The 10,211-nt window shown below is 42.4% G+C and overlaps 1 protein-coding gene across 1 annotated transcript; it reads left to right on the forward strand.

Annotated features, from left to right (window-relative positions):
• Positions 1–376: 376 nt before the first annotated feature.
• Positions 377–9,301, forward strand: c1qb (complement component 1, q subcomponent, B chain). Its single transcript, XM_031304945.1, has 5 exons — positions 377–507; positions 3,024–3,177; positions 5,659–5,890; positions 6,270–6,387; positions 8,950–9,301. Exons 1-5 carry the CDS (start codon positions 505–507, stop codon positions 9,157–9,159), a joined length of 717 nt encoding a protein of 238 aa, XP_031160805.1. The 5' UTR covers positions 377–504; the 3' UTR covers positions 9,160–9,301.
• Positions 9,302–10,211: the final 910 nt, after the last annotated feature.

Below are 10,211 nucleotides of genomic sequence, written 5' to 3' on the forward strand. Positions count from 1 at the left end.
AAAAACTGCATTTTTCTGGAAGGACTGGTCTGAGAAAAAAATGAGATTTTAACTGTGTCGGGCTCGGGCCGGGCTCGGAGAGAAAAATGCGGCCCGATCCACACTCTAGTGACTATATGAACTTTGTTTCATTCCACCACTGACAGTATTGCATCCTTAAAATGATTATTGTGAACACTAACACACAGTGACGACTGGCCATCTGGAATCTGGGCAAATGCCAGAAGGGCTGCTCCCCTATGGACCCCTATGGGCCTCTACTGATGCATGGAAACATTCACTCGGAAGGCAGAGTTCCTAATTTCCAAGCTAGGTTATTGACAAAAATAGGGCCGGTATGTTGCAAATGCCTGTGCCGTTTTTTGATCCCAGTCCGTCACTGCCAACAGAGCAGCGATCATGCTGTCTTGAACTTTCACTTCCTGTTATTTTTCAGCTGCAGCTCTTCATTGCCACTCTCCAACAGTGTATCACTCCACTGCCTGCGCCACAAGACGACTACTAATGGTGAGACTTTTATGTCCTAGAAAATCAAAGAACAGAGAAAAAGCCATATGTACGCAGACAGAAAGAGAGAGAAAATCACTCATTCAGACAGACGCCTTGTTGATACAGAAGTGGACAATTTCATAGCATGTCTTACTTAATGTTTCTTGATGTCGAAGCTAAATTCCTGTCATTGTGTTTAACATTTTAAACAACCGGTAGTTAAGTATAATTCTCCTCTCTTGGGCTGGAGAGTTAGAGCTGTTGTTTGCATGTCCTAAATGCTTAACATGTCTTAAATCTAAATGCACTAATTGATTTTCTTTAGTCATTCATTTGTCTTAAACTTGATTTTAACATTGTATGTTGTATGGTGTACGTATGATTTGTGGATAATCGGCTAAAACTTTCAAAATATTCAGTATACAAGACCAATCTGTTTGGCTGTTGTCAGAAAACTTCAGGAATGTTCTTTCTATGTGCTGTAAATTAATTTGTTTACCAATTATCTACATGTTTTGTGTGGCTTTTACTGATCAAATTACTAATTAGAATAAAATAATAAAACAGCAGTATGCAAATGTACACTTAAGACTACTAAGACCAACACATTCTCACTCCCATCTCGTAAAATACGGACGCTTGGTCAGGTGCCTTTGTTGTTGTTATATGACGCTAAAAGTCTGCTTTAGCGTCAATAACGCACTTGAACTAAACGTGCTTGGTCGGGACTATTGGCGTCCCTTTTGACGCAGTTATGTTAAGGAAAAGGTCGTGGGTGAGCTTACGTTTCCGTGACACGCGGTTATAATGGGACCGTTGGGTTCAGGAAAATAAGAAAGCGACTTTAGGAAAAGTCACACACGGACACAATCCCCGGTCTCCTGGGTGAAAGTCCTGTGGTTGACCCATCCAGCCCCCAACCAACCTCCCTATGTGGAATTTCAGCCTTATATACTACTCGCTACCGTAGTTGCTCCTAAAGCAGCTACACACCGGGCCGATGATCGGCTGTTGGACAGTCTGGCGAGGTTGGTGACTCGAGTCTGTTCGGTGTGTCCTGTGCCGCCGTCCGTTGGAGGAGCCGTCGGCCTTCAAAATCTGACGAAAATCTTTTAAACTGACCTTTGTTGATCTGAAATGAAGACAGATTCAGCAACTGCACGGCCTATTTCTCGCTTAAAATGTTTTCAGAAACACGTTTCGGTGAACTATTTTAGTCCAATATGAGATCGTATTCTGAATGAGTCGCCAGTAATGGCCGTTCGAAAAATCCAAAATCCGGAAGCAGCAGCCAGGTCCACATGACGCATTCGTCCAATCAGCTCGGGTTTCATTTTTTGGGCGACAATACAGATTAGCGTCGCCTGCTGTTATGGAGACGTATTATGTCTCGTCTCTTCGGTGTGTTCTGAGGAACTTTTTGGACCAACTCGGGGAGACTGATCAGTCAGACTGGCTTTACTGCCGACGGTCTGGTTAATGTGTATCTGCCTTTAGTGTTACGTCATCTTCAAACCCCGTGTAGCTGCTGCTCTCCCCGGTACGTTCTACACACACTTTGAAGGGCGCTTTTTTCATCGCTTCAGACGCTGACAGCCACTGTCCAAACGTCCGTATTTTACGAGTTCGGAGTGAGAACGGGTTGAGACAGCTGCAGCCAGACCTTCCATAATGGGACATTGAGCTGGTCCCCACAAGGCAAAAGATTACATTTTAGGGTTAAGGTGTTTAGTTGAGGTCATGTTTAGGGTCAGGGTTTAAACATGTGCTGCTTATAGTTAAAGTTTAAAGTGCTCATATTATGCTTTTTGGCTTTTTCCCTTTCCTTTATTGTGTTATATATCTTTTTTTTGTGCATGTTATAGGTTTACAAAGTGAAAAAGCCCAAAGTCCCCCCAAAGGGACTTACCATCTCCAACAGAAAACACTGTTCACAAACTGCTCCAAACAGCTCTATTGTAGTCCAGCCTTTACTTCAGAGACAAACGTGGTCACTTTGGAACACACGTTATAATGCTCACCTAGCTGCTAGCATGGCACGCCCTCATACTCTGCTTCTGACTGGCTAGTAGTCCTTACCTAGCTACTGTCAGGGCACGCCCTCATACTCTGCTTCTGACTGGCTAGTAGTCCTTACCTAGGTATTGTCAAGGCACACCCTCATACTCTGCTTCTGACTGGCTAGTAGTCCTTACCTAGCTACTGTCAGGGCATGCCCTCATACTCTGCTTCTGACTGGCTAGTAGTCCTTACCTAGCTACTTAGCACGTGCAGTAACAACAAAGATGTTCCAGCAGTGAGAGGTCTCACTCTGTAGCTAAAACAGAGACCTGAACACAGGGTGAAAAGAGGAGCTGCAGCAATGTGCAGTACAACAAAAATATGGTGTTTTCTGAAAATTAAACCATGTAAACCTATTCTGATACAACCTCTAAATACAATTATGAACCTGAAAATGAGCATAATATGAGCACTTTAACTTAAGGTCCTCTTAAGTCATAAAAACGAGTTTTTGCATTTGTGTGTTCATTCAGGCCCCCCAGTGGCTGAGCTGCAGTACTGCAGTGTTTCTGCTTTTGGTTCATATCACTGTGGTTATCACACAGTCTTGCGGAGGAATCCCTGGGATACCCGGCACCCATGGGCGCAACGGCTTGGATGGTGTCAAGGGAGAGATGGGAGACCCTGGTGAGCTCACACGAAACATCGAATATATATTATATGTTCTGTTCACATGTTTGTCTTCATGTTTAAATGTAAATCTCACCAACATGTGTCAGTGTGACTGAGCAGTTGTTGATTAAGCTTAATATGTTAAGTTTATTGTTTTCTCAGCTTTCTTCAGTAAACTTTATACAGCTGGTAGATGTTTACAACTCATAAGCCAACTTTGTACAATTTATTCAAGTTTAAACTTACATTTTTTAAGTTAAAGCTGAAGTTATTTTTATTTTACCTTTATTTAAAAAGATAAGTCAATTGAGAACCAATTCTCATTTACATTGTCGACCTAGCCAAGAGGCAGTGACAGGAGGCAAGTCCATACAAGTGATTATTTTTTCCTAAAACCAGAATTATTTACAGAATGTATTTTTTATTTTCATTATTTTCTGATGAAGTACTACCGTTACGTCAATTAAAAAAGATAATCTGGTACAGATATGCCATGACTGCTTATACGGCTATATGCAAGAGCCCTGAGCGCTCAACGCACTACATCTTAAAGGTTAATTCCGGCACAAAATTAAGATAGGGGTTAATAACATATGTGTACCGAGTCAACCGTTCTCTGGGACATGTTTTCATGCTAATCTAATGTGTCTCTAGCTTTAAACAAGCTACAACAAACCAGTGGTTAACTGCTAACGTTAGCTTTCAGGGCAGAGGGTAAATAACTATTTATACCACTAACAAGGCTCAAAATATCACCACACTTCCACGGTAGCATAATGAGGGTCCCTACATGTAAACCCAAGCATTGAGAACTTTGTAAGTGTACAGACAGTTCGTCGTTCGACTGGTCATGACTGTTTTCCAAGATGACGTCCGCATGTAAACATGAACGCTGCTGTCTTTATAATCTATCTTTTTAATAAACTGTCTGTACACTTACAAAGTTTCAAGCTACAGACACATTGGATTAGCATGAAAACATGTCCCAGAGAACGGCCGACTCGGTAATCATATTAACAGGGTTCGAAATTAACTTTTTCGTCCATCAGCCAAATGGCAAGTGAATGTTCGAATTTTACCAGCCACTCAATAGATTACCATTGTTTCTTTGGCTGGTAAGTGAAGTAAATCTACCAGCCACTTGCATATTTTACCAGAATTTGGCTGGTAGATGGTGCTAATTTGGAACCCTGGTTATTAATCCCTAGGTTCATTTTGCGCCAGAATTGTCCCTTAAAGGTTAATTTCGGGGGTTTTGAACCTGGACCCTATTTTCCGATACATTGGTGTCTAGGTGACTAATGTTAACAAAAATCTTTGAAATAGGTCCAGTATTGAGCAAAAATGTTGTAACCGGCAGCCGTGAACTGTGCTGCAATCTCATATAGAGCAAATGCGCATCGTCAATTTCCATCCACTAAAAGTTCTGTTGTTGCCGGTGACAGACTCAGATTATTATTCTAAGAGTCTGACAACATTATGAAAGGATCCCTACAGATATAGACCTTTTAGTTAAAGAGTAAGATCATTTTTGTTTGACCAGAAATAACCGGACCATTGCCAAACATTCCCAGACTCCATCAATTTAATAGATTTTTTCTTTAATTGTAGTAAAAGACGTTGATGCCCAAATCAAAATTTCTAAAGATTTCCTCTTAGTACAATAACATTGCTGAAGTGCTGTCTAGTTCCTTAAGTAGCCTGCAGTATAAACTTTCAATTTACAGCTAACATATAACACCTCCATAACATAACAGCAGGCGGCGCTAATCTGTATTGTCGCCCAAAAAATTAAAACCGGCAGCTGACTGGACGAACGTGTCACGTGGGTCTGGTTTCTCCGGAAATTCAAAGCCAGACTGTCATGGTGGCTCGTTCAGAATACGATCTCATATTGTAGCGGTGACTCTAGTCACGCTCATACCGCTCGCCATTTCCGTTAAGTGTTTTAACATAAGTGCACTGATTCGCTAGTCAAGGGCTAGCACTCCACCAATCAGATTGGTCATTGAGTCCGACTGCCCACTGGCCGATTAAACAGTCCTTCCAGACAAATGCAGAGTTTTTTTGTGATTGTTGCGGGCAAAAATGCGATGGAATATGCGCGATATTTATGCAATTTTATGACATGAAATTGCTGAATCTGTCTTCATTTCAGATCAACAAAGGTCAGTTTAAAAGATTTTCATCAGATTTTGAGAGACTCTAGTCACGCTCATCCCGCTCCCCGTTTCCTGATTAGCTCTCCACCAATCAGATGGGTCATTTGAGTGTGACTGCCGGCAGTGCCCGCCCCGCCGATTCTACATGTCAAATCAGCCAAAATGAAGGCTGACGGCCCCTCGGACGGACGACGGCACGGAACACACCGAACAGACTCGAGTCACCGACCTCGCCAGACTGTCAGACGGCCGATTATCGGCTCGGTGTGTCAGCGTCGTTAGTCTCAGTTCACACTAACAACCCCATGTGATAAGTGTTTCTCTGTTTGAGCAGGTGAGGCTGGCCAGTCAATCAGGGGAAAGAAGGGGTCTCCAGGTCTGCCAGGGCCCCCAGGACGGCCTGGGCTGAAGGGGGACGCGGGTCTTATGGGACCTGCTGGTTATCCAGGCCCGTCAGGGGAGAAGGGAAGACCCTTCAACCCTTCCAACCAGCAGAGTTCCATCTTCTCCTACAAACGGGTCATACCACATGCACCAGAATTAGACGCCCCCATGATCTTCAACAGGTCAGTGCTGGGAAGGTTTAAAGGGAGGGTTCGTGGTAATTTCACCCTAAGGTCCTTTGCACCATGACCTCAAGCCAAACACCACCCCCAACCCAGAAGCTTTTTTCCTTTGGTTTAACATTGGTCGAGTTAGCGTTATCAGCCGAATGGCTTAGCGCAGGCGCTAATGGAACCAAAGGTGAATCTCGTAAATTATCCCACTAATAATGCCCTGAATGGTACCAAACTTCTACAATAGTACAATAGGTTCTGTACTCATAAAACGAGGCATTGTAAAGTTTGAAAGTACACCAGGAGTTTATTTAAATAACACTTGCCTGATGACCAAACTTCAACTTTCAACGCTAATACAACCTGTTTGTGTAAACTCTTTCCACAGAGACATTTTGACAGAATCGGATGAACAGCTTGGAGGACAACGGTTGCCAAACGGGACGTTCACATGCGCCATCAGAGGAGTCTACTTCTTCAGTTATCATGTTTCAGCAAAGAGCAGAGTGAGTCTGAGGACTTCGTTCCCACAAAACAGATATGTAAATCTGTTAAGGCTCTGACACACTAACCCGATAATCGGCCGTTGGACAGTCTGGCGAGGTCGGTGACTCGAGTCTGTTCCGTGTGTTCCGTGTGGTCGTCAGTCGGAGGAGCCGTCGGCCTTCATTTTAGCCGACTTGACTTGTTTAATCAGTCCCTCCAGAAAAACGTGATTATGCGATCGCATAATTCAATGCATAATCAGCCAAAGTCTGTATATTTATGCGGGGGGGGCTGCATTTTTTCAAATACGCCGCACTTTCGCCGCATAAATTGACGATTTCTGCGCAAAATATGCGGGACTTGCATGATTTCATAATCCCCGCATTTTCGTTGCAAAAAAGTCACATATATCTTAGCAGAAAGTTGAAAAATGTTGCGTTTACTTCACACAAGAGCAGCCATTTTCCCCTGTTGCCTCGGGAACGTTATGAAGTGACGTAATTACGCGACGTGAACATCATCGAAAAGCTGCAAACCCCACGATGACGACATGATGAAACCGCAGTTTTTGCAAGTTCCTGCAATTTCATCACATAAAATTGCATAAATATCCCGCATATTCCATCGCAGTTTTTAAGAAAACGTGCCCGCAACAATCACAAAAAAACTCCGCATTTTTCTGGAAGGACTGAATAATCAGCCAGTGGGCAGTTGGACTCAATGACCAATCTGATTGGTGGAGTGCTAGCCCTTGACTAGCCAATCAGTGCACTTATGTTAAAACACTTACCGGAAATGACGAGCAGGATGAGCGTGACGAACGCCTCTCAAAATCTGATGAAAATCTTTTAAACTGACCTTTGTTGATCTGAAATGAAGACAGATTCAGCAACTGCACAGCCTATTTCTCTCTTAAAATGTTTTCAGAAACACGTTTCGGTGAACTTTTTTAGTCGAATATGAGATCGTATTCTGAATGAGCCGCCATTATGGTCGGCTTTGAAATTCGGGAGAAGCCAGACCTACGTGACGCGTTCGTCATTTCCGTTTTAATTTTTTGGGCGACAATACAGATTAGCGCCGCCTGCTGTTATGGAGACGTATTGCATCTCGCGCACGCATAGAACGTTCACTCAAGTCGGCGTCTCTTCGGTGTGTTCTGAGGAACTTTTTGGACCTCGGGGAGACTGATCAGTCCGACTGGCTTTACTGCCGACGGTCGGCCGTCGGGTTGGTGTGTCAGAGCCTTTAGTGTATTTCTAGTTTGTCTGTCTCCTTTCTCTTTTCAGTTTTATCTTTTTGAGTTGCTTCAGTTTGTCCTCAGGAGTCCGATTTAGTCATTTAACCACTGGTCGAAAATCACAGTACGTTTACTCCATTACAATTCTGAGGAAGTTGTACTTTATTTGAGTATTTACATTTTCTGTTACTTTTTACTCCACTACATTTATTTAAAGGACAATTCCGGCGCAAAATGAACCTAGGGGTTAATAACATATGTGAGGCAAGTCCATACAAGTGATTATTTTTTCCTAAAACCAGAATTATTTACAGAATGTATTTTTTATTTTCATTATTTTCTGATGAAGTACTACCGTTACGTCAATTAAAAAAGATAATCTGGTATAGATATGCCATGACTGCTTATACGGCTATATGCAAGAGCCCTGAGCGCTCAACTCACTACATCTTAAAGGTTAATTCCGGCACAAAATTAAGATAGGGGTTAATAACATATGTGAACCGAGTCGACCGTTCTCTGGGACATGTTTTCATGCTAATCTAATGTGTCTCTAGCTTTAAACAAGCTACAACAAACCAGTGGTTAACTGCTAACGTTAGCTTTCAGGGCAGAGGGTAAATAACTATTTCTACACCACTAACAAGACTCAGAATATCACCACACTTCTACGGTAGCATAATTAGGTCCCTACATGTTAACAGAAGCATTGAGAATTTTGTAAGTGTACAGACAGTTTATTAAAAAGATAGATTATAAAGACAGACATCTTGGAAAACAGTTATGAGCAGTCAAATCACGAACGCCGTGCAACCAGTAACCAGTAGCATAGCTCAAACAAAGTATTCGTGATTCTAATACTCGGTATTATATAGGTCGGAGTCGAACCCGCAGCCGCTGCGTCGAGGAGTAACCCTCTATATACGTGCGCCTGCTCTACCAACTGCGCTAACCTGGCCACGTTAAGCACTTTTTTAAAAACTTTTTGTTTTGAAGTGCTATGTAAATAAAGTTTATATTATTATAATTTTTAATGCAGGACTTTTATTTAGTATAAAGTATTTCTACACTGTGGTATTGCTACTTTTACTTAGTTTTTACTTTTACTTTTAATTTAATTTTTAATTATTATTTAATTTAATTTTTTATTTTTATTTTTATTTTTATTTTTATTTTTATTTTTATTTTACTTCTTTTTTTAACTGCTCTTTAATGTTTTATGTAAAGCACTTTGAATTTCCCTGTTGCTGAAATGTGCTATACAAATAAAGTTGCCTTGCCTTGCCTTAGCAAAGATATCACAATACTTCTTCCATCCCTGTGCATTTGTTTGTTTATGTAGGTGTGTCTGAAGCTGGTGAAGAACAACGTCATTCACATTTCTATGTGTGACATATCCGAGGGTTTCCTGGTCACCTCTGGCTCAGCGGTACTAGCGTTGGAGGTCGGAGACACGGTCTCGCTGCAGGCAACAACGCACAACAGCATCGTGACGAGCCAGAGCAGCACCAGTCACACTTTCACCGGCTTCCTGATCTTCCCAAGTGCCTAGAGCTCCGCGCACTGATCCACAAAATCATCGTTTAAAATGCTTTAAAGCTTTTTTGGGACATTTACAGCAACAAAATGAAATATGTTTTTCTGTAATCGTGTAAAGATCAGCAGAATAAATAAAGATTAGCTCAATAGTGGCACTCCTGCCTTAAAGGACTGAATCGTTGTTTTTGTGTTTCAGTCCATTAACTACAAACTGTGTGTACTCTACTAGGGATGTCACAAGAACCGGTAATTCGGTACCAACAAAATTCTGAAACGTGCCAGTATTCATTTTTCCACAGAACCATAGGTACGGGGGGAGGCAATCCTTCTGGACCTGACATGGGCAGTATATACGCCTAACGTTAAAAATGTTCTAGACTGCCGCTAAATTCTGAAGAACACCGACCAGCACGGAAAAACAGCCAATAGCCCCTCATCATCTCCCTGTACGGCTTGACCGCATTCAGCTTCTGCAGGGGCGGAGCTTCATCATGGGGCCCATTCCTACCAAGTCATCTTTAAATTGTAAAGTAAAATATCTGATGAATGCACATTATGTGTTACTTGTTTAGCCAAGTATGCCTATATGTCAAATAAAACACAAGGAAAGGCCAGATTTTTTGACAAGTTTGTATTGACGAACGAAGAAAGCAGTTTGCCAGTCAAGTAAAAATGTTTCAGCACCACGGACAGCGACAGCTGATGGACAGCGATGGTGCTGAACAGGCCAAGTGCGCTCAATCAGTGCCACACTATATAACTGACATGGCTCTATTATATATATGTTTGATAAGAAAAGCTGGATTATCATAACGTGAGATCATATGCAGTAATTAGCTTCTTTCAGTTTATAATCTGCAATGTGTCACTTGGCGAGGGCCCCGTTCTCGTCAAGTGACGCAAGATCGGCGGCGTTTGAGGGGCCCCTAATTGGCACAGGGCCCTGGGGCGGCTGCAGCCAAGCACCCACGCTATCTCCGCTACTGAGCTTCTGGCTTTACCGTACATCTACGGCAGTGGCTTTCACGACTTCACCTGGAACTCCCAAACCGCACGTGAGTCTAT

The sequence above is a fragment of the Sander lucioperca genome, chromosome 6, assembly GCF_008315115.2.
Source record: "Sander lucioperca isolate FBNREF2018 chromosome 6, SLUC_FBN_1.2, whole genome shotgun sequence".
Taxonomy (NCBI): Eukaryota; Metazoa; Chordata; class Actinopteri; order Perciformes; family Percidae; genus Sander; species Sander lucioperca.